The 27,059-nt window shown below is 48.9% G+C and overlaps 1 protein-coding gene across 10 annotated transcripts in view; it reads right to left on the reverse strand.

Moving 5' to 3' along the window:
• ERCC1 (ERCC excision repair 1, endonuclease non-catalytic subunit) overlaps positions 1 to 27,059 on the reverse strand; it is a 35,763-nt gene that overhangs the window by 362 nt on the left and 8,342 nt on the right. Inside the window, exons 1-9 of one of the 10 annotated variants that reach the window (XR_012000849.1) lie at positions 16,933 to 17,048; positions 16,337 to 16,448; positions 15,193 to 15,408; positions 9,818 to 9,921; positions 8,737 to 8,836; positions 7,709 to 7,785; positions 1,460 to 2,201; positions 338 to 409; positions 77 to 145 (exon numbers count right to left, since the gene is read on the reverse strand). Coding sequence is in view for 6 of the 10 variants with exons in the window: in XM_072754928.1 (XP_072611029.1) it covers positions 77 to 145; positions 338 to 409; positions 2,102 to 2,201; positions 7,709 to 7,785; positions 8,737 to 8,836; positions 9,818 to 9,939; positions 15,193 to 15,408; positions 16,337 to 16,448; positions 16,783 to 16,814 (900 nt within the window). In the remaining 4 variants the exon portion in view is untranslated. Of the gene's footprint in view, positions 1 to 76; positions 146 to 337; positions 410 to 1,459; positions 2,202 to 7,708; positions 7,786 to 8,736; positions 8,837 to 9,817; positions 9,940 to 15,192; positions 15,409 to 16,336; positions 16,449 to 16,653; positions 16,759 to 16,782; positions 16,830 to 16,932; positions 17,054 to 27,059 lie in introns of those variants that run through there. The other 9 variants (XR_012000848.1, XR_012000847.1, XR_012000851.1 and 6 more) reach the window with 9 other exon arrangements.

A 27,059-nucleotide genomic window follows, 5' to 3' on the forward strand; every position in this document is an offset into this window, starting at 1 on the left:
TTTCGGATCCGAGGTCCCATTTATTTGGAGCTCCCTCCTGTCCCCAACCCCGCAGGCCCATCCCCATAGCTCTTACCTTCTGGGGCCCCAGGCCTGGACACAAAGCCAGATCTTCCCTTGATGCAGCCATGAGCTGTTCCAGAGACTGAGGAAGATGGGAGTGAGGGGTCAGAGATGGGGAGCACAAAACTAGCGTGCCCAGCTGACCAGGGATCTAAGACATCCCTGAAAGGATGTGAGGTCCTGTGGGAGTGCAGAGGAGCCAGGAAGGATGAGGGGAGGGGGAGTTCATTGAAAGGGCAAGGGGGTCAAAATGCCCATTGGGACGAGGGCTTACCCCAAAAGTTGTCAGGAGGGTCTGGCTGTCTGTTTTATTGACTGACTTCACAGTGGTCAGGCATTCAGTCACCTGGAAGGGGGGAAGGAAGCAGAGATGCATCACGAGAAGAAATAACTGCAAGACAGACAACCCCTATGGTAGCACTGGTCCCCAATGTGTCCCCAGACTGCCCAGAATGCAGGAGGCATTCAATAAATGCCTTTTTTTTTTTTTTTTTAAACTTCATCCAGGTTGGGCACCTGGATGGCTCAGTCGGTTAAGCGTCTGCCTTTGGTTCAGGTCATGGGTGCAGGGTCCTAGGATTGAGCTTTACATGAGCTTCACGTAGGGCTCCCTGCTCAGCAAGGAGTCTGCTTCTCCCTCTTCCTCTGCCCCTCCCTATTGCTCATGCTCATTCTCTTTTCTCTCTCCTTCTCTCTCACATAAGCGTGCATGTGCTCAAATCTTTAAAAAATAGGGATCCCTGGGTGGCGCAGCGGTTTGGCGCCTGCCTTTGGCCCAGGGCGCGATCCTGGAGACCCGGGATCGAGTCCCGCATCGGGCTCCCGGTGCATGGAGCCTGCTTCTCTGCCTCTCTGCCTGTGTCTCTGACTCTCTCTATCTCTCTGTGACTATCATAAATAAATAAAAAAAAAAAAATTAAAAAAAAATTAAAAAATAAAAAATAAAAGTTTGGGTCCCTGGGTAGCTCAGCGGTTTAGCGCCTGCCTTTGGCCCAAGGCATGATCCTGGAGACCCGGGATCAAGTTCCACGTTGGGTGCTCGCTTCGACGGCACATATACTAAAGTTCCACGTCAGGCTCCTTGCATGGAGCCTGCTTCTTCCTCTGCCTGTGTCTCTGCCTCTGTGTGTGTGTGTGTGTGTGTGTCTCATGAATAAATAAATAAAATATCTTAAAAAATAAAAGTTCTCAGAGTGGTCCCCAACTAGGTGAGAGGGTGTCGATCACATAAGATAAATACCATTTCTCTTGAGCTGGTGCTGCCCAGGGGAAGCCCATAGACTCTGGAGACAGATCTGAGTCTAAAACCAGGGCCCACTACTTTCTCCCTATGAGACAATGGAATTGACCTCTCTGGGCCTCTTTTCAGGCTAATGGGGGCCCTAGGAACACCCACCTCAGGGGTGGTGGTGGACGTCCACCATTACTTAGTGGTTGGAGCTCAGGTTACACACTTCATTCAGCCAGTACTCCCTGAGTATCCCTGAGTGCTGCATAGTTCTGATGACACAGCAGAAACGGAGCCAGCCCCAGCCCAGCCCTCCTGGGGCTCCCAGTCCAGTGTGGAGGACAGATCAGCTCCTGACAGTGGTGACCCACATGGGCAGGGCTGGGATAGGGGACCCCAGCAGGGGCACTTGTCAGGGAGGGCTTCCTGGACAAAGAGGTCTCAGAGCTGAGATGTGAAAGATGGAATTAGGCAGATAATTCGGCAGGGGGAACAGAAGGGCACATACTTAGAGGAGTGGGCCAGGTCTGGGAGAAGTGACAGAGATTACAAAGCCAGGGGTGGACAGGGCTGCTAGGCAGAAGAGGCAGGGCCCTATAGAGTGGTGAGTGGCCCGGCTTTCCCTGCAGGCACTGGGGAGCCATGGGAGGGTTTTGAGAGAGGGAGGGCAGAACCAACTTTGTGCTTAGGAAGATCCCTCTAGCTGCCCTTTGGGTGAGAAAGGAGGGAGGGATTGGGGAGGAGAGAGGAGGATTCAGGCACCAGGAAGGAGCTGGGGGAGGCCAAGGCAGGGAGATGTGGGGGCCTCACCCGGGAGACGAAGTCCTGCTCCAGCTTCTCCATCAGGAGGTCGGCCGGCTTCTGTTCATAGGCTTTGTAAGTCTCCAGGTACCGCCCGGCCTCCTCGGGGCTGGGGTGAGAACATTCGGGTCAGCCAGGGTGAGGGGTTATGTTTTAGATTCAGATCATGACGCTAACTCTAATGTGGAGAAAAATGATCTCTCCTGCCCTAAATGCCTCCCTGGCAATAACCCCAACCAGGCTCATCTTTGCTGGCTAAGGGGCAGAGCTTGGGAGCCTGAGCCATTGGGTTCAGGTTCCCCCTTCACACCCAAGTGACCCCGGGCCCATGATTTTCTCTCTCTCGGGACCTCAGCCTCCGCATCTGTAAAGTGGAGTGGATGGTAGGATTGTGACAATTACACCAGTGCCAGCTCCAAGCGCTCAGAGCCACACCTGACACTCAGAGACCTGTTTAAGAAACATGAGCTATTCTGGAAGGGAAGTGGGTATGTGGAGTTTGAAAGAGAGAAAAACCAAAAACAGTTATTCTCTTCCCAGCCACGGAAGACAAACTCAGGAGGCACTCAGTTCCCACTGAAGGCTTTTAATAGAGCACACCTTCAAGAGAAAGGCTGTGGGTGAGCTGACTGCTGAATCCTTTATAGCGGCAAACGGGATCTAATAATTGCCATTAATTTTCACGTCAGGCACTGGTTTTTCTGACATGTAATGAACTGCTTCAAAGGTAGGTGACACAGCCAAATCTTAAAAAGGGTCTGTGTGCAGAAGAAAGTAACTCAAGAGTTTCATCGGCACTGGGAAAAAGCTGGCCTTTTTTTGTGAGCTGTGAGCTGCTCTAGTAAACTAAACCCCAGGAGGGGGCCACTGGAAGTGGGCTGGTCAGAAGTACAAGCCTTTTTTTATTTGGGGAACTTGTGAGGAGTTGAGTCGAAGTAAATAAAGGATTCGGGTTGAGTATCTTCTTGGCCTTCAGATCCTAGCTAATAAACAATTTTCTAAAGATTTTATTTACTTGAGAGAGAGCAAGCATGAGTAGGGGCATCTTTTTTTTTTAAAAAAAAGAGAGGGAAAAGCAGGCTTCTAGCTGAGCAGGGAGCCAGATGTGGGGCTTGATCTCAGGGCCCCAGGATCATGACCTGAGCTGAAGGCAGATGCTTAACCAATGGAGCCACCCAGGCGCCCCATTAGCAAAGTTTTTTGATTAAGCAATGGTTTATATTCTTGAAAGAAACATTCATTTTTCTAATTGTTTTTTTCCCCATTAAATGGGCTTTGTAGCTTTTTACTGCAGCAGGATTATTGTTATGGTTCTTAATAATTTGTTCAAGAGCCCCCCAAGTTAGCACACTGTGTCCAGTTCTAGAATTTGCTTTTGTTTTTGCACTCTGAGATATAAGCAGATGGCTTTCCATGTCAGCAGAAGGAGCTTGACCTCTTTTAACGGTTGCAAAACATTCCATGATTTGGATGTTAAGCCACAGGAAACATTCCCCTTGTGGGGGCCTAGCTGCATGCCAGGCACTGTTCTAACTCATTAGGTTCAGAAGCTTCCAGAACCCCTCCTCCTCTGAGCAATCCTTTAAGGCACTTATTATTTTCAAACCATTATACAGAGGGGGAAGCAGAGACTAGTGGGGTGGACTCATTTGCCTAAAATCACACAGCTAGCCAGGAGAAGAAATAGCACAGTCACCAAGTTGGGCTCTTAACTTTACATGGCGTGACTTCCCACAAAATAGCGTAATGCTTACGCTTGCTTTTGTTTATTTATTCATTTATTTATTTATGATGTTATTTATTTATTCACGAAAGACAGAGAGGCAGAGACACAGGCAGATGGAGAAGCAGGCTCCATGCAGGGAGCCTGATGTGGGACTCGATCCTGGGAACTCCAGGATCATGCCCTGGGCCAAAGGCAGGTGCCAAACCGCTGAGCCACTCAGGCATCCCGACTTTTTTTTTTTTTTTTTTTTTTTTGTGATTATTATTATTATTATTATTTTTTTATTCATGATAGTCAGAGAGAGAGAGAGAGAGAGGCAGAGACACAGGCAGAGGGAGAAGCAGGCTCCATGCACCGGGAGCCCGACGTGGGATTCGATCCCGGGTCTCCAGGATCGCGCCCTGGGCCAAAGGCAGGCGCCAAACCGCTGTGCCACCCAGGGATCCCTCGACTTTTGTTTTAATATACAACTAACACTGGTGTGACCATCTGGCTCAGTCAGTTGAGTATTCAACTCTTAATCTCTCAGAATCGTGAGTTCAAGGTTGTGACCCGGCCTAGCTGCACAATGGAATGTTACACAGTTGGGAAAGAATGTGCATCCAGACAATGGGATATTATTCAGCAATAAAAAGTGAGCTACCAAAGCATGAGAAGGCATGGAGGAACCTTAAAAGCATATTGCCAAGTGAGAGAAGCCAATCTGAAAAGGCTTCTGGGAGGTAAGAGGAAATTTCTATGGTCTCTGCCCCTGGTTCTCAGCACAGAGTTCCTGGAGACCCTTGTAAATTCCTCAGTGATAAGAGCACCAGGAACGTCTTTGTTCTTTTTTTTTTTTTTTTTAAGATTTTATTTATTTGAGAGAGAGAGATAGAGATAAAGAATGAGGCAGGGGAGGGGAAGAGGGAGAAGCAGACTTTCTGCTGAGCACGGAGCCCAACATGGGACTCAATCCCAGGACCCCAGGATCACGACCTGAGCTGAAGGCAAATGCTTAACCAATGGAGCTACCTAGGTGCCCTGTGTCTTTGTTCTATTGTGAGGAGACTCTGGGGTTGGCTCCGGGAGGGGGAGCTCTGGTTCCAGAGGTTGGCTCTGGTCACCAGAACCGATTAGAAGCTGGGAGGTTCCAGCCCCACCCATTTAGGGACTGGAAATGGTGTTAACAGTTGATCGTGCCATAAAATTCTGATATCAGGGTGTTCAGAGTTTCCAGATGGGCAAACACATCATCATGGGGGAAGGGCACATACCCCCATTCCACAAGAACAGGAGCTCCTGCACTCAGGACCCTCCTAGACCTCTCTTCCTATGTCTCTTGCCATCTTGTTGTTCTGACCTTTTATCATACCCCTTACTAAACCAATAAATGTTTTTCCGAGTTCTGTGAGCTGCTCTAGTAAACTAAACCCAAGGAGGGGGCCACTGGAAGTGGGCTGGTCAGAAGTACAAGCTGGGCTGGTGAAGTGGGGGCAGTCTTGGACTGAGCCCTTCACCGGAGTGACCTGACTCCATCTCCACGCAGACAGTGTCAGAACTGCATTAGATGCTAGCACACCGGGCTGGTGTTGCAGAGAACGGCTTGGTGTGGAAAAAAGCTCAACACGTCTAGTGGTCAGAAGTATGTTTTGTACCAGCAGTAAAAGCAACACAAGAGGAACGCCTGGGTGGCTCAGTGGCTAAGCATCTGCCTTTGGCTCAGGTTGTAATCCTGAGGTCCTGGGATCGAATCCAGCATTCGGCTCCCAGCAGGGAGCCTGCTTCTCCCTCCACCTATGTCTCTCCCTCTCTCTCTGTGTGTCTCTCATGAATAAATAAATAAAATCTTAAAAAAAGAGAGAGAGAGAAAGTCCCCTTCCTATCACTGCCGACTCCTCACACCCTCCCCAGAGGTCAACACTGTCCAGGGCCTGGTGACTCTAACCCTTTCTAGTGGATCCACATACATGTCTGTTCATAAACGCAGCTCCTTTTCCCTCCTTCTGTCTATATATAAAAATATGATGCTGTTTGATTCTATCACTCTGGCTTTCACCCGCCAATGCTGCAGAGATGGCCCACGTCATCGTGGATGCACATCTGCACACAAGCAGAGCTAATCCTGGTGTAGCTAATCCTGGTCTGCGTTGAAGACGGATGTCTATTTTGTTTTAATAGCCAATCAAGTCTCCCACCAACCAAACATGCAGGTGCCCGTTTCACACTAACCATCTGAGAAGTTTTCACCAAATTTAAGGGTGAAAAATGGACACCTCATTTTTTTTTTAAGATTTTATTTTTTTATTCATGAGAGACACAGAGAGAGGCAGAGACATAGACAGAGGGAGGAAAAGCAGGCTCCATGCAAGGAGCCCAATGTAGGACTCCATCCCGGGAATCCAGTATCACTCCCTGAGCCAAAGGCAAACATTCAACTGCTGAGCCACCCAGGCATCCCTGGACACCTCATTTTTTAAAACATACTTTTTTGGGGGTGCCTGGGTGGCTCAGGTCATGATCCTGGGGTCCTGGGATTGAGCCCCATTTCAGGCTCCCCGCTAAGTAGAGAGTCTGCTCCTTCTTCCTTCTCCCTCTGCTCCACCCCACTTGTGCTCTTTCTCAAATAAATAAAATCCTTAAAAAAATTTTTTAAATAAATAAATAAGGGAAGCCCCGGTGGCGCAGCGCTTTAGCGCTGCCTGCAGCCCAGGGCGTGATCCTGAAGACCCTGGATCGAGTCCCATGTCAGGCTCTGTGCATGGAGCCTGCTTCTCCCTCTGCCTGTGTCTCTGGCTCTCTCTCTCTGCATTTCTATGAATAAATACATAAAAAATCTTTAAAAAAAATAAAAAATAAAAACAAATAAATAAATAAATAATATTTACTTTTTCCTTGATAAACTATAAGGTTGATATTTTTTTTTTCATGTGTCTTGGCAACCTCTTATTTGGGCTCTTATTGACTTGTGGGAAGTTTTTTACATACATAAATATATAACTATATTTAAGTATATGCATATAAGTATTAATATTTAAATGTATTTGCACACTGTATAAATATAATCTATACATACACATATAAAATAGAAATGCTGTCTGTGTATATGTGTCTCTCTATATATAAATATATATTTAATAAGTATATAAATATATTTTAAATATATATTATATAAAATATATAAATATATATTTTAAATACATAAATATATATTTACATATATATAGATACATATACACACACGTATATATATATACACTGACACACAAGTAGTTTTTCATAATTGGTCACTTGTCTTTTAACTTTGTTTACAGTATCTCTAACCACCCAGAAGTTTTAAAATTTAATATTCTCAGATTAGCCAGTCTTTTCCTTAATGGCTCTGGGGTTTTGGGTATTGCTTTAGAAGACTTTTCCTAGGGACGCCTGGGTGGCTCAGTGGTTAAGCATCTGCCTTGAGCTCAGGTCATGATCCCAGGGTCCTGGGATGGAGTCCTACTTCAGGCTCCCTGCTCAGTAGGGAACCTGTTTCACCCTCTGCCCTTCCCCCTACTCATGTTCTCTCTCTAATAAATAAATAAATTCTTAAAAAAAAAAAAAAAAAGGAAATTAGCCAATCTAAATAGTCTTTAGAAACCTAGATGTGGAATTAATTATTCAGACAGACTTAATGTCTAACTCATAAGTGCCTAGTATGGTCCTGCAATTTGATCTATATCACCTGCTTTTGCGACTACAGCGCTCTAAGATATTAAGACCCTATTTTAAAGATGAAGAAATTGAGGCCCAGGGAGGGGCAGTGCCTAGACCAGGGTCGTACAGTAAATTCATGGCAGGAAAAGGTCTGGGGGTGGGCAAAGCATTGGAATGATGCTCAGATAGAGCCTGACCTGGGCGGGGAGCCTCGGTCTCACCTCCAGGCAAGGACCAGGGTGCAGTCGGCCAGGATGCACATCTTAGCCAGCTCCTTGAGGGCTTGCTGAGGATCTTTCTGGGTAGAACAGAAAAGCAGAATGAGCAATCTGGTCGAAAGCAAGGAATTATAGTCTTGAAAACACAGTAGGTTAGGATGCCAAGAGCCTCCCACTCTACTGACACTCCATAAGCTCTGACTGGGTGCCCACCCGTGGGGACAGTCCAGGCTCTGCCCTCTGGGGCTCACAGTCTGATCTGGTGAATAAGACTGTCCCCATACAGTGATGAGCCAGGATTGGGATAGGAGAGCAGGAGCATCTGAGCTGCCTAGAGAATCAGGGAGAGCTTCCTGGAGGAGGGGACATCTGAACTGAGACTTGAAGGAGGATGAGGAAGAGGGAAGGAAGCAAAGGAGAGCAAAAAGAGAATTTCAGACATAGGGAACAGCTTGTGCAAAGGATGGGAGGGGATAGAGGGCTTGAGGAGTTGCAATTCACACAGCAGGTGATAGAGAATGTGAAGGGGTAACCACACGGAAGCTTAGAAATGAACGTAGAGAGTGGAAAGCGAGGGGGTCACACAGGGCCTCACGAACCACAGAGGGCACTGGGGAGCCATGGAGGGATCTGGACATCAGATCTGTGCTTTAGGGAAACCCTCTGGCTGCTGTAAGGATGGGAGGAGTTGAGGCTGGAGGCCAGGAGACAAGGAGAGAGGCTGGAGCAGGGGCCCAGGCAGGCCAGGCTGTGTGGACAGAGAGGATGACACAGGTTCAATAAACATTTAGGTGGCAGAGGACTGGGATCAGCTGAAGTGGGACGGAGAAGGAGGAGCCAGAAAATTTTACCCTTCTACCCCTTTACCAACACAGGGTGTCCATCTCAGATGTGAGAAATGGTTCCTCACTAAGGTTTCACCTTGTACTTTCCCTCAGGATTCAACAGTCTACTTGGCTGCTGGGAGGGCCAATGTGCCCCATTTCACAGATGGGGCCAATGAGGCTGGTGGGGAAACAACTGCTGCTTACCACGTCCACCTGGACCAGCAGGACCCGCAGCGCAAAACTCTTCCCCAGGCTCTGCAGCCGCTGGTGGATGTAGTCCGGGTGAAGATTGTGGTAGCGGAGGCTGGGGAATGGAAGACAGGGAGGAGTTGGGAGGTCTTGGTCTCCCCGAGACCCCGAGAACCCTTCTTCACTCTCACTGGATGCAGAGGGCGCCGGCAACATAGGGACCTGGGGCTCAGAGAAGTGACTTGCCCCGGTCACCCATCAAGGAAAGGGTACGGGGGATTGGCAGTCAGGGCTGCCTGGCTCTGGCTCTGGCTCCTTGGAGGGAGGAACCCCTCTTCACTGCAGAAGGGAAGAGACCTGAGCTTTACATAGAGGACAGACTAGACCCTAGAGAGTATGGGCGGGGGACACTGGGTCTTGGGAGGCAGGCCATCCTAGGGAATATCTGCTCTGACCTCAAAGGCCACTGGCAGGGAGGGGATGGGGTGGCTTCTCCACCCAGGGAACTCAGGGACATCTCTTCCCAGGAGCTGCCAGCTCTCATACCTTGCAGGGAAGATAGAAACTTAGAAGTTTCACTTCCAAAAAAACAAACAAAAAAAAAGAAGTTTCACTTCCCCCCAGCTCTGTCTGGAGAGGAGCCCCAGGGAATGGAGGAGCATGCTTAACTGGGATAGAGGTTACAGGAATCTTGGCTCTCATCAACTTGTCCTGGATGCCTAGGACAGGGGGACCCGACCCTCTCCTCCCTTAGACTGAGTATCCCAGGTCCCCAACCTATCCTCCCCCAGATTGAGGAGCCCAGGTCCCCAGCCCCTCCTCCCTCAGACCTGGGAGTCCAGGCCTCCAGCCCCCTCCTCCCTCAGACCCAGGAGTCCAGGCCCCCAGTCCCTCCTCCCTCAGACCTGGAGTCTGGGCCTGCACCTCTCATTGCTCTGGGCACCTCCAGACTAAGACCCCTTCCTCCCATACTAGGTCCCACCTAGGCCTAGAGCCGACAGGGCCACACCCAAAGGTCTCCCACTGAATAGTCCAAAATATAGAAGCATGCACTCCCAGGCTGTCCTGGAAGGTGGGGCAGCCCCTCAGAGCTCACCTGAGGAACAGGGCACAGGTGCTCTGGCCCAGCACATAGTCGGGAAGCACGTCACCAAATTCCCAGGGCACGTTCCGCACAAACTTCAGCACAGGGTTGCCCCTCTGGGGAGGGAGGAAGAGCTGAGGCGATTAACCACGATGGCCCTGGGATCACTGCCATCCCAGGGTGCCTCCCTGCAAAGCCCACCTCCTCAGCCTGAAATGTCCTTGGTGCTCTGGCTCTGATCTAGGCTCCTCCCCCTGGCCCTGGGCCTTAACTAAAGGGTCCCTGAGTCTCCCTCTCCAGCTCAGCCCTCTCCCCTCGCCCCATGTGTGTGTCCTGGGGTTACGGGAACTTCCTCCAGGATGCCTGCCTTGTTGCATACCGAGTGCCTTCAGCATCAGCCATCACACTTCTCCTCCTGGCCCCACTTCAGGGACAGCCCCACCATCCAGAGACCCCACACCCTGGCCATGGACACATCCGTCTCCCCCTCCTTCTCCAGGAGGAACATCTAACTCCTAAGCATCCCCATCAATGCCTCCCCATCCACTGCCACAGCCCCTGCCCCTGGCCTCTAGACAGTAGCCATAAGGATCTTCCTAAAGCACAAACCTGCCCTTTGCCTGCTCTCAACCCTGCTGTGGTTCCCAGTGTCCTACGGAATCCCCATGTGCCCTGCGACCCCTAAACACAGGTCAGGTAGGCCCTGCAGCTGAGCAGTCTCCTGCCTCTCACTCCACTCTAAACATAGCTCAAGGGGATCCCTGGGTGGCCTATGGGTTTAGCGCCTGTCTTCAGCCCAGGGCGTGATCCTGGAGTTCCGGGATCAAGTCCACATCAGGCTCCCTGCATTGAGCCTGCTTCTCCCTCTGCCTGTATCTCTGTATCTCTCTCTCTCTCTCTCTCTCATAAATAAATAAAATCTTTTAAAAAAATAAAATAAAAAATAAACATAGCCCAAGACCAAAATTCTCTGAGCAAGCCAGGCTCTAATCCATCCCATCAGTATTTATTGAGTGCCCACTGGGTGTCGTGGTGCTGTGGACATGGCAGGGACCAAGATACAAAGATCCCTGCCTTGCAGGGGACACGACAGTAAAGAAAATCACGTCACGGGTGAGTGAGTAATTATTATGTGAGGTAGGGTGTGGGTGGGGCAGAGCAGCTGGGGTGAGCAGGGTCTGCCGAAGTCCCACAGGCCATGGGGCCAGTCAGGTGCCTGAAGTGAGGCACTTGGGAGCCAGAAAAGGGCCTTGAAGAAAGGAGGAGCAGAATCCTGTTTTATTTCATTTTATTTTATTTTCTAAAATATTTTATTTAGGGCTCCTGGGTGATTCAGTGGTTGAGTGGCAGCCTTTGGCTCAGGTTGTGATCCTAGGGTCCTAGGATCAAGTCCTGAATCAGACTCCCTGCAAGGAGCCTGCTTCTCCCTCTGCCTAGGTATCTGTCTCTCTCTGTGTCTCTCATGAATAAGTAAATAAATTTTTTTTTAAGTTTTATTTATTTGAGAGAGAGAAAGAGGAGCCATGAGTGGGGGGCAGAGGGAGAGGGAGAAGTATGGGCAGCCTGGGTGGCTCAGCAGTTTAGCACCGCCTTCAGCCTAGGATATGATCCTGGAGACCCAGGATCGAGTCCCACGTCGGACTCCCTGTGTGGAGCCTGCTTCTCCCTCTACCTGTGTCTCTGTCTCTCTCTCTCTCTCTCTCTCTCTCAGTCTGTGTGTGTGTCTCTCATTAATAAATAAATAAAATCTTAAAAAAAAGAGAGAGAGAGAGAGAGGGAGAAGTAGACTCTCCACTGAGTGAGGGAGCCTGACCTGGGGCTCAATCCCAGGATCCTGAGACAGGATCCTATTTTCATTTTTAAAGGATTGCTTTGTCCACTTGACACCCACTAGAATGGCTGAAATTAAAAAGACAGACGAGGACATCTGGCGGAAATGGAACCTCCACAAGCTGCTGGTAGGAATGTAAAATGATGCTGCATCTAGAAGATGGTTTGGGAGGGGCACCTGGGTGGCTCAGTGAGTTAAGTGTGTGCCTTTGGCTCAGGTCATGATCCCAGGGTCCTGGGGTTGAGCTCTGCCTCAGGCTCTCTACTCAGTGGGGAATCTGCTTCTCCCTCTCTCTGCCACTCCCCCCTTTGTGTTCTCTCTCTCTCAGACAAATACATAAAACCTAAAAAAATTTAAAAAAAGAAAATGGTTTGGGAGCTCCTGCAAAAACTCAAGTCACCCCACGACCCATTAAGTCCACACCTGCATAAATACCCAGAACTCAAAACCCATGTCTACAAAAAGGCCCAAACACAAATGTTCACGCCAGCATCTTTAGAATAACCAACAAGTACAAACAATCCAATGGCTAGCCCATCAGTGGTTGAATGGAGACCACAGAGTGGCACCTGCATACTACAAATACTACTCGGCCAGCAATGGGAAGGAAGGAAGCATGGGCACACGCTACCTCGTGCTGAGTGAAAGGCAATAGATATTTGAGTTGCTTGCACTTCTTAGCTAATGTGAACAAAGCTGCTGGGACAGTCTGTGCACAGGATTTTATATGGATGTATGTTTTCATCTCTCCTGCACATATACCTAGACATAGACTTGCTGGGTCATACGGCAACGCTTATGTTTATTTTTTACTTTTTAAAATTTTATCTTTGGGGGGCACCTGGGTGGCTCAGTGGGTTAAAGATCTGACTCTTGGGCAGCCCCGGTGGTGCAGCGGTTTAGCACCGCCTGCAGCCCGGGCTGTGATCCTGGAGACCTGGGATCAAGTCCCATGTCGTGCTCCCTGCATGGAGCCTGCTTCTCCCTCTGTCTGTGTCTCTGCCTGTCTCTCTCTCTCTCTCTTCTCTCCCTCTCAATGAATAAATAAATAAATAAATCTTAAAAAAAAAAAAAAAAAAAAGATCTGACTCTTTGTTTTGGCTCAGGTCATGATCTCAGGTCTTGGGATCAAGCCACAAGCTGGGCTCCATGCTCAGCGGGGAGCCTGCTTGAGGTGCTCCCTCTCCCTCTGCCCCTCTCCATGCTTGCTCTCTCTCTCTCTCTCTCTCTCTCTCAAATAAATAAATAAGTCTTTTTAAAGAATTGTATTTTTTAAATATTTTATTTATTTATTCATGAGAGACACACACAGAAAGAGAGGCAGAGACACAGGCAGAGGGAGAAGCAGGCTCCATACAGGGAGCCTGATGTGGGACTCCATCCCGGGACTCCAGCCAGGATCACGCCCTGGGCTGAAGGCAGGCGCTAAACCGCTGAACCACCCAGGGATCCCCAAGAATTGTATTTTTTAAAGTAATTACAACTAACATGGGGCTCGAACCTACAGCCCTAAGATCAAGAGTTGCATGGTCCATTGACTGAGCCAGCCAGGCACCCAGGTAACTCTATATTAAATGTTTGAGGAACTGCCAGACTGTTTTCCAAAGTGTCTCACCACTGTACATTCCCACCAGCAGCCTATGAGGGTTCCAATTCCTCCACAGCCTTGAGATCGTCCTTTGGCCTTTTGATTACAGCCAACCTAGAGGGTGTAAACTGGCATCTCATTGTGATCTTGATTTGCATTTCACTGGTAGCTGATAATATTGAGCTTCTTTTCACATTCTTGAGTCCTACTATTATCTCTGTGAGTAGTTGCTTTTCTCCGGAATGGCAGCTCCACCAATGGCAGAGACCTCACCTGCTGCCTTTCCAATTGCTCTATCCCCAGAGCCTAGAACAGCACCGGACAACTTTTGAACATATTTGCAGACTATAAGTGAACAAAACCGCTTCTCCCCACTCCCCAGCCTCTGCACTGGTCCTTGTTTTAAAGGCACAGATGAGGAATCCCTGGGTAGTGCAGCGGTTTGGCGCCTGCCTTTGGCCCAGGGTGTGATCCTGGAGACCCGGGATCGAATCCCACATCGGGCTCCCAGTGCATGGAGCCTGCTTCTCCCTCTGCCTATGTCTCTGCCTCTCTCTCTGTGTGTGTGACTATCATAAAAAAATAAATAAACTACTTTCAATAAAAAAATAAAAATAAAAAAAAAAATAAAGGCACAGATGAGGGACCCCTGGGTGGCTCAGTGGTTGGGCGTCTGCCTTCAGCTCAGGGCGTGATCCTGGAGTCCTGGGGTCGAATCCCACATCGGGCTCCCCATGGGGAGCCTGCTTCTCCCTGTGCCTATTCTCTGCATCTCTATGTGTCTCTCATGAATAAATAAATGAAATCTTTAAAAATAGTAATAATAAAGGCACAGATAGGGCAGCCCCAGTGGCTCAGCGGTTTAGCGCCGCCTTCTGCCCAGGGCGTGATCCTGGAGACCCGGGATCGAGCCCCACATCAGGCTCCCTGCATAGAGCCTGCTTCTCCCTCTGCCTGTGTCTCTGCCTCTCTCTCTCTCTCTGTCTCTCATGAATAAATAAATAAAATCTTTAAAATAAATAAATAAAGGCACAGATAAGTTAAGTCACTTGCTCAAGATCACACAGCTACTGCATGCCAGAGCAGGATTTGAATTCAAACCTGTGCTCAAGAAATAGTTTTTGAATGAATAAACAAACCCAGGGACAGGAATTTTAGCTGCACTAACATGGTCACATCCCCCAAAAAGACAAGACAGGATGTTACAGGCTAAACATTCGTGTGCCCCCAAAATTCACATGTTGAAATCCTAATCCCCAATGTAATGGTATTAGGTGGTGAAAGAGAGGCAATTAGGTCATGAGGGTGGAGCCCCCATTAATGGGATTAGTGCCCTCATAAAAGGGAACCCAGAGAGCTCCTTCACCCCTTCTGCCGTGTGAGGACACAGTGAGAACTACGAATAGTTCTTCTATGAAGGTTCAGCAGTCTATGAACCAGGAGGTGGGTCCTTTCTGGACACTGAATCTGCCAGTGCCTTGATCCTGGACTTCCTAGGCTCCAGAACCATGAGAAATAAATATATGCTGTTTAAACTATCCAATCTATGTGGGCGCCTGGGTGGCTCAGTGGTTGAACATCTGCCTTCAACTCAGGTCATGATCCTGGGGTCCAGGCATCGAGTCCCACATGAGGCCCCCCGCAGGGAGCCTGCTTCTCCTTCTGCCTGTGTCCCTGCCCCTCTCTCTCTGTGCCTCTCATGAATAAATAAATAAAATATTTTTAAAAAATAAATAAATAATAAAATAAACTACCAGTCTATGGTATTTTTGTTATAACAAAATAATAGAATATGGGGCAATCTCAAGGTACACAGGATACTTGAATGGATGAATGCAAGAGGGGCACAGCTCAGAGCACAACAGCCATAGTTCAGACTTCCTTCCACGGTCCTCCAGAATGCCCCCCCCCAGAGCCCCTATTCCCAACCAGAAAGCTCAAAGCCCCACTTCTCCATCCCCTCCTCACCTGGCGGGGGCTCACAATGATGCTGTTGGATTTCGCCCCTGGTTTGGAGGCCTGATTGGGGGTCTCTCCTGTCAGGGGTTCTGGCCCAGTGGGGTGTGGAGCTCCAGCCAGTCCTGGAGGTCCCGAGATGGCATACTCTGCATAGGTCTGAGGGGCTGCCTGAACCGAGGTCTCCACAGTGGGCAGGCTCCGGGTGGATTTGAATAAGGGCTTGACCTGTGCAGGGGAGGGGAGTGTCAAAATCTAAGTCTGAGCCACTTCTCCCCACTCCCCAGCCTCTGCACTGGTCCTGGCCACCATCTTCTCTCCCTCGGACCACCATAGTCACCTCCTCACCATCTCCCTGCCTACACCCTTACTCCCCACAGTCTGTTCACTGTCATTTCACATCCCTCTGTTCAGAACCTTGGCGGCTCCCATCTCAGAGCAAAAGCCAAAGCTGTCACTGTAGCCCACAAAACTCTAAAAGAGTCCCTGCCCCCTTGCCTCAGGGGTCTCACCTCCTACCTCTTTCCTTTTGCTTTCTCTCTTCCAGGCCCGTTGCCCTTCTTGCTTGCCCTCAACATTGTCAGGCTCTCTCTGACCCTGGGCCTTTGCACTGGCTGCCCCCTCTGCCTCTAGATGTCCTCACATAGCTCGCTCTTTCACCTCACTGCCAAGATGTCACCTCCTCAGAGAAGCAGTCCCTCTCTTCCATCATACCCTATATCTTTAGCCCACTCTGTTGTCCTTCCTAGCCCATAGGGAGCAGCCAGTACTCAACACCAGCCGATTGTTTTCCTGTGGGAATGCGATCACAGTGTGGTCAGATTCTTCAATTTACCAAAAGATGTCAAAAGGCAGACTTTTTTTTTTTTTAATTGCAAAGCCTTCCAATTCTCCAATGTCAGCAATAAATTCATGCTTTGCAAGGCAGGGTGCTGGCCACAGAAAACACATGCCAAGGCCACAGGCTGCTTGCCGGAGCCCCCTCTTGGAATCACCATGACATGTGACAGACAGGGAAACAGACTTGCGGAGAGCAAAGGTGTTTTCCCAAGGTGACCCAGGCCACATTTCCTAACCCACACGGCGGCCACCGGACCGGACCCTTCTTCTCAATCACCCCCTACCTCCCAGCGTTCTCCCCATCTCCTTGTCCTACCCCTACAGGAGGGGCCTCATCCTCGCCCAGTGGTATGAAGAATTTCTTCCTCGTGGGTGGCTCGGCGGGGGGCCGCACTGCGTCTCCGTCCATCCCGGGGTTCTTCTGGGGCCTGAAGATGAAGACATGGCGGCGGGAGCGAGTGAGACACCAGAGTCTGCCTTCCCATCCTCCCCGCAGGAACCCCCACTCACTGCCATCCCGCCCTCAAAACCCCAGGGCTCCACAGAGCATCAAGTTGCAAAGAGCCGGTGCCCCAGATTTGTCAAGGCCCCGCCCACAAGGAGCCGCCACCTCCAGCGCGCCCCGCCCCTTACCGTCCAGACTCTTCATTAGCGCCGCCCCTCAAGCACCCCACGTCCTATCCACCCCGCCCTCACTGTTGCCCGCCTGGGGTTTGCCCAAGTCCAGCCTCCGTCCCCTCCGCCCCGCCTCCGGGCTCGCACCTGATACCCTCCCCTCGCCCCATCTCGTCCATCTCTCAGACACTGCGACGACTGATTGGCTTCTGCGGGTGCCAGTCGCCTCCCCTCCCGCCCCCCGCCCGTCCGCCCCTCACGACCCAGCCCCGCCGTCGGAGCGCCGGGAGGACTCACCTCCTTGCCCCCGAGCCGGGAGCGGAAGACCGGAGAGACAGCGAGGCGACCCACCGCCGACGCGGCCAGCGCGTCCCCGGGCTCGCCGCACTTCCGGCCTCTCTAGCCCTCGATCCCGCCCTCCGCGTTCCCCCGACGGGTAGAGCTTCGAGAGGGGCGGTCCCCGCGCCGCTCTCTATGGTCCTGGAGGACTGCGGCGGTTTGGGTGGGAGAGAGCCGCGGACCTACCCCCTGGTCGTCTCTGGTTGTCAAGAAGTTCCATTTGGATGCTCTTTTTTTTTTTTTTTTTTTTTTTTTTTTTTTTTTTTTTAAGATTTTTCTTTAATTTACTCATGAGAGCCAGAGAGAGGCAAAGACATAGGCAGAGAGAAGCAGGCTCCCTGCGGGGAGTTTGAAGCGGGACTCGAACCCAGGACCCTGGGATCAAGACCTGAGCCCAAGGCAGACGTTCACCCACTGAATCACCCAGGCGTCCCTGGATGTCCTTATTAAGCACCTCCTTGTGCTCGACCTCTGGACAGGACTCAGTGTGGGGGTGGGGAGTGTGGGAGGGGTGGCAGGAGATCAAATTGGGTTCCTCCTCTAAGCCCAGGCTTGGGTTGGCATCCCAGCCCTGCCATTGGCTTGGCCTCGGCGTCCGCATTCATTCATTCTTGCATTCCACACGCATTCCCCCTGCGCCGCCTCTGTTCCCCGCCCTGTGCGGGGCAGTGCTGGCGACTCAGCAGTGACCGTTGATTGACAACCATAGCGCCCTCCTGTGCTCCTGGAGCGGTCCCCGTCCAGTGGTCCAGTGGGAGAGACAGACTGGTTCCCCAACAGTGACCACCCGGAGAGGGCACGGCTGGAATGGGAGACCCCACGATGGCCGGGGAGAGGGGAGAGGCCGCCCAGCCCAGCCCCAGGGTAGGGAAGGGCTTCCTGGAGGAAGGGACATCTGAGCAGAGACCTGGTCGATGAGTTAGTATTAGTCATTTCCTGAAAGAACAGAATCACACTGTTCTAACTTGCGGCTCTCTGGTTACTAAGGAGAGAGAACATCTTTTTTTTTTAGTTTATTGGTCTTAGGTAGTTTGTCTTCTGTGGATGGCTTGCTCATATCCTTTGCCCAGTTTTTTAAATGGAGTTGTATGCCTTTTTTTTTTCTTTTTCTTTTCTTTTCTTTTTTTTTTTTTTTTTTGTTGTTGTTGTTGTTTGTTAGTATTTATTTGTAGGGATACTTTACGGATTCCGATTCTAATTCTTAGTTGTGTGTATTTCCAGTGTTCCCTCCTAGTTTGTACTTTGTACTTTAACTATTTATGTCACAGAGAAATTCTTAGTGTTTATTCACACCACTTATCAGTCTGTTCATCCTGACTTTGGCTTTTGGTGTATTGTTTGAGACCTGCAGTACCCCAAGGTCATAAATATATCCTGTAATTACTTTTAGTACTTTCCGACTCTGGATTTTGTTTGTCTTTAATCTATACAAGACTTATTTTTGAAACTGCACTATGGCAGGAATTTATGATGAATGTAGCCAATTGTCCTCAAACCATTTATTTTAAAAATCAATCTTTTCCCTAGTTTTGATGAACCAAATTCTCATATACAGGCATCTATTTCTGACATTTCTATTAAAGTGGGGTTTTTGGTTTTGTTTTTTTAGATTTTATTTATTTATTCATGAAAGACCCAGAGAAAGAAGCAGGGACATGGGCACAGGGAGAAGCAGGCTCCCTGTCTGATTCCATCCCAGGAACCCAGGACCATGAGCTGAGCCAAAGGCAGACGCTCAACCACTGAGACACCCAGGGGCCCCTCTATTAAGTTTTATTAATCTCTATATCTGTTCCTTGCCTCCATGCTACACTGTTTTTTTTTTTTTTTTTTTCATGTTGCCCTGTTCAAAGATTTTATTTGGATATGTTTTGTGATCACAGCAGGCAAGTCTCCTCTCTGTTCAGTTTCAAATCTGCCTTTACCATTCTTCCAACCTTTTCTCTTCTAGATGGATTTTAGCAGCTGTTTTTCCACTTCCATAAAGAATCCTACTGAGATTGATATTGGAGTTTCAATGAATTGATGGGTTAATTAAAAGAAGTTTGATATCTTTTTTTAAGACTTTATTTATTTATTTGACATACAGAGAGAGAGAGAGCACAAGCAGGGGGAACAGCAGAGGGAGAGGGAGAAGCAGGCTCTCCACCTAGCAGGGAGCCTAATGCAGGACTCGATCCCAGGACCCTGGTCATGAGCTGAGCTGAAAGCCGACACTTAACCGATTGAGCCACCCAGGCACCCTAACATCTTTTTCATATACATGAATATATGGATTGCCTTTATCTCTCCAATGATTCCAGCTTTTGTTATGAGCCTTCTATTAAAAGTTTTTTGTAAATAATTTTTATTTGCACAACTGATTCATAAATACATTTTTGTACTAGTCTTCTAGGAGAGGTATAACAAAGTACCCAGGGACGCCTGAGTGGCTCATTGGTTGAGTGTCTGCCTTTGGCTCAGGTCCTGATCCCAGGATGCTGGGATCAAGTCCCACATGGGGCTTCTTGCAGGGAGCCTGCTTTTCCCTCTACTATGTCTCTGCCTCTCTCTGTGTCTCTCATGAATAAAGAAAATCTTTAAAACAAAGTACCCAAAACTGGGTGACTTAGGTCCCAGAAATGAATTGTTTCATGGTTCTAGAGGCTAGAGGTCCAAAGCCAAGGTGTTGACAGGCCTGTGTTCCCTCCGAATGCACAAGGGTTGGATCTGTTGCGGGCCCCTCTCTTAGCTGCTGGTAGTGTCAGGAGTTTCTTGGCTTATAGATGACCACCTTCTCCCTGTGTGGTGGTCTTTTCTCTGTGTGTGTCTATCTCTGTGTCTAAACTCCCCTGTTTCATAAAGACAGCAGTCATATTGGATTGGGGCCCATGCTAATGACCTCATTTTAATTTGATTATCTCTGTAAAGACCTTATTTCCAAATAAGGTCACAATTTGAAGTACCATGGTTAGGACTCCAACGTATCTTTTTTGGAGGACAGGAGTTAACCCACAATTCTGTTACTTTTTATGAACTTCTTCCTTCTAGATTCATTTGACTACTTGCTACAGAGTCTATTCACTTCTAACTCTTTCAGAAAGCATCCTGGCTAATCATGTTCTGAGTCTTGCTCATCTCAAAATGCCTTCATTTCATCCTCACAATTGGAATCTTCTTGGGGCACCTGGGAGAGGCAATTGGTAGAGTGTGTGACTCTTGATCTTGGGGTGGTGAGTTTGAACCCCATGTTGGGTGCAGAAGTTACTTAAAAATAAATGAAATAGGGGATCCCTGGGTGGCGCAGCGGTTTGGCGCCTGCCTTTGGCCCAGGGCGCGATCCTGGAGACCCGGAATCGAATCCCACATCGGGCTCCCGGTGCATGGAGCCTGCTTCTCCCTCTGCCTGTGTCTCTGCCTCTCTCTCTCTCTCTCTGTGTGACTATCATAAATAAATAAAAATTGTTTTAAAAAAATAAATAAAAAATAAATAAATGAAATAAACTTTAAAAATAAATAAGATGGGCAGGGCACTTGGGTGGCTCAGTGGTTGAGCTTCTGCCCTTGGCTCAGGTCGTGATCCCGGAGTCCTGGGATCGAGTCCCACATGGGGCTCCCCGCGGGGAGCCTGCTTCTCCCTCTGCCTATGTCTCTGCCTCTGTGTGTGTGTGTGTGTCTCTTATGAATAAATTAATAAAATATTAAATGAATAAATAAATAAATAACCATAACCAAGTCCTGGCCAGCAGGGGCTGGAGCTATTTGGGCCACTGTTGTATCACAGTGGGCCTTCTTACGCTGTCCCCCTTTCCCCCCCACCTCCCACTCCCCACCCTCCACCCCTATGCGCTTGGCAACCAGAATAGGCTACCAAACTATGTATTGTGTGAATGAACAGAGAACAGAGGCCGAGTGCTACAGCAAGCAACTGCACTGCTGGGAGCCTCAGTTTCCCCATCTGTAACTGCTGAGGACTCAGTAGGACCACAGAGAACTGTATTGAGATGGATGGTTCACTCATTCCTTAAATAACTATATATGGAGCACCTACTATGTGCCAGGCACTGGGGACATAGCTGTGACCAAATCAGCTTAAGTCCCTGCCCTGTGGAGCTGGTGGTCTCATGGAGAAGACACACCATGAGAAAGAAGCACACAAGGGCACCTGGGTGGCTCAGTTCATTAAGTGTCTGCCTTCAGCTCAGGTCATGAGCTCAGAGTCCTGAGATCAGGTTCTGCATCTGGTTCCCTGCTCAGTGAGGAGTCAGCTTCTCCCTCTCCCTCTGCCTGCTGCTTCCCCTGCTTGTGAGCTCTCTCTCTCTCTCAACTAAATAATTTTTTTTAAGATTTTATTTATTTATTCATGAGAGACAGGGAGAGAGCAAGAGAGGCAGAGACAAAGGTAGAGGGAGAAGCAGGCTCCATGCAGGGAACCCGATACAGGACTCGATCCCAGGACCCCGGGACCACGACCTGAGTCAAAGACAGATGCTCCACCACTGAGCCACCCAGGCGTCCCAATAAATAATTTTTTAAAGATTTTATTTATTTATTTATTTATTTATTTATTTATTTATTTATGAGAGACATAGGGAGGGAGGCAGAAACATAGACAGAGGAGAGGCAGGCTCCCTGTGGGGAGCCCAATGCAGAACTCCATCTCAGGACCCCGGGATTACGACCTGAGCTTAAAGCAGATGCTCAACCACTGAGCCACCCAGGTGCCCCTCAAATAACATCTTTTAGAAAAAAGAAAAAGCAGCATACAAATAAGAGAGTTTCAGCGGGCCACATGTGCTATGAAGAAGATAAAGCACGGTGTCCTGAAGCAGGTGATGCAGGAGGGAAGGTCACACTGTCACAGGATGAGGAGCTCTATAAATAATAAAAATATTACCCCCACGTAGAGTACCATCAAAATAGAGCACTTACTCTGAGCTAAGTTAGCCTCACAATAATCTTCCCCTTAGGCATTCATAGGTCACTTGACATGCGAGGGAACTGAGGCCCCAGTGACACAGAGAAGGACCATGCCAATGTGTTCCTGAATCCAAGGGCAAGAGAGTTTATTCTAGGAGGCCAACCTGAGTGGGCTTAGTTTCTCCCTTTGGAGAATGGAATTGCCAAACAAACCTGCAACTCGAGCCTTTTCCGCCAGGGGGCGATGGCGCCCCACAAGAGGATTTGGGGTGCCGAGGCGCGGGGAGCTGCTCCGCTAGGATTCCCCCAAAGCACCCCCCAACACACAGAGGACCCTGCGCAGGGAGCCCCTTCACTACCTCCCTCTCGTTTCTTCGTGGCAGGAAGTGCAGCGAAGGCCCTGCCACCTGCGGTTAACGTAGTGGGGAGCCTGTCAGCGGTAGTTGCCGCCGGGACACGTTGCCCTCGGTTCTACATCATTTCCAAGTTTTGATTTTCCTTATTTTATTTTATTTTATTTTATTTTATTTATTTTATTTTATTTTATATTTATTCATGAGACACATTGAGAGAGGGGTAGAGACAGAGGCAGAGGGAGAAGCACGCTCTGTGGGGGGCCTCATGTGGGACTCGATGCCAGGACCCCGGGATCATGCCCTGAGCCACCCAGGTGCGCCCCCCCCCCATTTTGATTTCTCCTCGATTCCCCAATAGAACTTTCAGATCCTGGATTGGAAGCTTCCCGGCTCCCAGAGGTGCGAGTTGGAACGTTCCACCTGTCCTCACTCCGACTCCGCGTCGTCCTCCTTCCAAACGCTCCAAGTTCAAATTCCAACTGCAATTCGAGTTCCCCGGGGGGACTCCCCGAGAATCCGGCCCCAGCTCCACTCCCACAGCGTCCCCTAACCCTAACGTCGAGGTTCCTGGGCGCCTCCGAGGCACTGGAGTGGGGATGGAGACTACGGGGACCCCGCCCCGATTCCGCGGAGGAACCCTGGGCGGGGGGCACGGAGGCGCCATCCGAAGGCCTGGAAGCGGGGTGCGGCCGAGGGGCGCAGTGACCAGGCCGGCGTTCCCACCCGCCTCTAAACTTAGCCGCAGTGACGCGCGGCCCGGCGATCGCGGCGGGGCTGGGGACGCAGGGGGGCCGGAGCGGAGGGGGGCGGCTCGGCTCCGAGAGCCTCTATTTATAGCGCCCGGAGCCCGAAATAGCGCGGAGCCGAGCGGCCTGCATGACGCGGGAGCCGCCGGGGACTGACTCACCCGGCCCCGAGCGGCGGCCCCCGGATGGGGGGACAGTGGAGGCGCCCGGCCCCGACCCCGCGCCATCCCGGGCACCTCTTCTGTCCGGCCGTCCCAAGTCTCCACCCGTCGCTGGGGACGGATATGCAGCAGAAGCGAGGATCTGCAGCGCGAGAGACTGAGGTTAGATCAGAGGTGGGACTTCCGCCGAAGGGCCCAGAATCGAGGAACTTTTTCTTTCTTTCTTTCTTTCTTTCTTTCTTTCTTTCTTTCTTCTTTCTTTCTTTCTTTCTTTCTTTCTTTCTTTCTTTCTTTCTTTCTTTTCTTTTCTTTTCTTCTTTTCTTCTTTCTTTCTTTCTTTCCTTTTCTTTCTCTTTCCTTTCTTTCTTCCTTCCTTTCTTTCCTTCCTTCCTCTTTCCTTTCTTTTCTTTCTTTTCTCTTTCTTTTCCTTCCTTCCTTTCCTTTCTTTCCTTCCTTTCTTTTTCTTTTTTCTCTTTTCTCTCTTTTGTCTTTCTTTCTTTCTTTCTTTCTTTCTTTCTTTTTCTTTCTTTCTCTTTCTTTCTTTCTCTCTTTCTTTTTCTTTCTTTCTTCTTTCTTTCTTTCTTTCTTTCTTTCTTTCTTTCTTCTTTCTTTCTTTCTTTTCTTTCACATAAGTGCTACACCTGACTCGGGGCTTGAGCCCATAACCCTGCGATCCAGAGTCACCTGCTCTACCAGTCACGGAGCCAGCCAGGTGCCCTTCCAGGAACTAACTTTATATTTTAAAAAAAAGGTTGGGAAGGAAGGAAGATTTAGGAACTAGAATATGCACACACACACACACACACACCTATTTCCCACCAGCGACAGGACCAAATCATCTTGTGGACAGAGAAACAATAACCTGGCCAATCACCAGACCAGAGCTGTCCATCTCTCCAGGGCTCCTTGCATGCTCTTCCCACTGCCTAGCATGCCCTTCCCTATTTCCCCATTTATAAGAACTTGTGTCCCTCAGGGACCCAGTGCTAAAGGCAGTCCCTCCCAAATGACAACTCTGTGACCCACAGGACTTGGAGCACCACAAAGGCAGGGCCAGGCCCGTCTCAGTCATCACTACGTCCCTAGCACTGCCCAGCACAAGACAGGCCTCTGGAGAAATTAACTACATGAATAAAAAATGTTAGCAATAAAATAAAATGACGTTCCCCAAATTATAATAGCAAGTGTTTATTATATGCTACAAGCCAGGCGTGAGTCGGAGAGTCATCTCCCCCGGGTCTCACTATAACCTTAGCAGGGAGAGGTGCTTTTACTATTTTAATGATTACTATCCCCACGTTAGAGATGAAGAAACCACAGCTCAGAGAATATCTGAGCTCAGACAGTATCTTCAGCTCAAAGAATATAAGCTCATCTTGCTTGTAGTCAAAGCTGTCTCTTGAACAAGGCCCCTGGTCCCCAAAGATGTTCAGTTTCCCAGATACTGTCTCTGGGCTCTGTCAAACCCGAAGCTAATGAATGATGCTCAAAGTGCAGTCCATGGAACCCTGGCCCATTCCCCAGTACTCTTTCAAGGAATTCAAGAGGTTAAAATGTTTATAATAATATAAAAACACTTACTTGCCTTTTTCACGTTCACTGTCTCGTGTGCAAGGTGCAGCCTGTATAATACCACAATACACTAGACACAGAAGCAGGTGTGAGGACAACACATAACTATCTGCCGGCGAGCCAGACATTAAAGTGATCTGCAAAAATTATAAAATGATGCCCCTCTTCTCATTAAATGTTTTCTGGTTTGGGGATATATGGTTATTTTTAATCAAAAAATATATGATTTTATTTTAACATGAAATTTTTTTAAAGATTTTATTTATTTATTCATGAAAGACACACAGAGAGAGAGAGAGAGAGGCAAAGACAGGCAGAGGGAGAAGCAGGCTCCATGCAGGGAGCCTGACGTGGGACTTGATCCAGGGTCTCCAGGATCAGGCCCTGGGCTGAAGGTGGTGCTAAGCCGCTGAGCCACCCGGGCTGCCTGAAATTGTTTTTTTTTTTTTAAAGAATCAAATGTTTTTAAAATTTCTCAGTTTTGGGTGCCTGGGTGGCTCAGTGATTGAGCGTCTGCCTTCAGCTCAGGTTGTGATCCTGGGATCCTGGGATCGGGTCCCACATTAGGCTCCCCACAGGGGGCCTGCTTCTCCCTCTGCCTGTCTCTGCCTCTCTCATGAATAAATAAATTAATTTTTGGGATCCCTGGGTGGTGCAGCGGTTTAGCGCCTGCCTTTGGCCCAGGGCGTGATCCTGGATTCCCGGGATCGAATCCCACGTTGGGCTCCCGGTGCATGGAGCCTGCTTCTCCCTCTGCCTGTGTCTCTGCCTCTCTCTGTATGTGTGTGTGACTATCATAAATAAATAAAAGTTAAAAAAAATAAATTTTTAAAAATTAGTTTTAATTTATAATGCAGTAAATATTGATAGATATAATCCACATTAAAAAAAACCTCTTTGCAAGAAAAAAAAGCCCAACTCTTTGGAGTCCTCAATAATTTTTAAGAGCATAAGGGGTCCTGAGACCAAAAGTTTACAAATCACTGAACTAATAATCATGTATACTTGGTAAGTATTATATAAAGGACATTCTTGTCCTTTATACATCATTTCCACTGAGGACAGGAGAGGTTTCTCTGTCAAAGTAGCGTTTAAGAAGAGACCTAAAGGGACACGTGGCTGACTCAGTCAGTAGAGCATGTAACTCTTGATCTTGGGGTTGTGAGTTCAAGCCTACTTAAATACATACATATATACATAAAAGAAGAGAATGGACCGATGATTGGGAATTGGCTAGGTGAAGGGAGGGAGAGTTTTCAAGGTGGCGAAGCAGCTTATGCAAAGGCTGGTTATGCAAAGGCTGATAGGTAATTGCTAGGTGAGTTTTTTTTTTTTTTTTTAAGATTTTATTTATTTATTCATGAGAGACACAGAGAGAGAGGGGCAGAGACACAGGCAGACAGAGAAGCAGGCTCCCCACAGGGGGATGTGGGACTCGTTCCAGGGACCCTGGAATCAGGCCCTGGGTCAAAGGCAGGTGCTCAACTGCTGAGCCACCCAGGTGTCCCAGTAGGTGAGTTTTAAGAAGGCCCATGTATCTGGAGCACAGGGAGCAAAGGGGAGAATGGAAAGAAATAAGGCAGAGCAATTAAGGGACCAGATTCCTTGAAGGCTATATAGTAAGTATTTTAGATGTTATTTTGAGTGGAGAATGAACTATAGGGGAGCAAAGATGGAAGCAGGAAGCCCCGTGAAAAAGGAACTGCCATTGTCAGATGGTAACCTGGACTAGGGTGATGGAAAGTCAAGGGCAAAGCTTAGGTTTGAGGGCAGTAACACGAACCACAATTGCAGACTGGGGAAGAAAGTTGAGAATTCCGGCTGAGCCTCCTCAGGTTGTTGAAACCTCTAAGACATCCTGGGGGGAAAGGTCAAATAGATAGAAGGGAGTTCCAGGCTCAAGATTAAAATCTGGGGTGCCTCCGTGGCCCAGTCATTTAAGTGTCTGCCTTCGGCTGAGATCAGGATCCCGGGGTCCTGGGATCGAGCCCCTCATCAGGCTTCCTGCTCAGTGGGGAATTTGCTTCTCCCCCTTCCTCTGCCTGCCGCTCCTCCTGCTTCTTCTCTCTCTCTGCCAAATGAATAAATAAAATCTAAAAAAGAAAAAAAAAAGATTAAAAGCTAAAACTATTTTAGTATGAGAATTTGGCCAGTTTGCCTGTTAGAAGGCCAACCACCAAATATTTGTGTGAACGGAATTTTATCTATTATTAAAAATACAAAGATAGTTGGAGATCTTTTTTAAAAAAAAATATTTTTAAGTAAGCTCTCCCAGGGTGGGGCTCAGACCCAAGATCAAGAGTCACATATTCTTCTGTCTGAGCCAGCCAGGTGCCCCAATAGTTGCAGGT

This window comes from Vulpes vulpes, chromosome 1 (assembly GCF_048418805.1).
Source record: "Vulpes vulpes isolate BD-2025 chromosome 1, VulVul3, whole genome shotgun sequence".
In the NCBI taxonomy this organism is placed as follows: Eukaryota; Metazoa; Chordata; class Mammalia; order Carnivora; family Canidae; genus Vulpes; species Vulpes vulpes.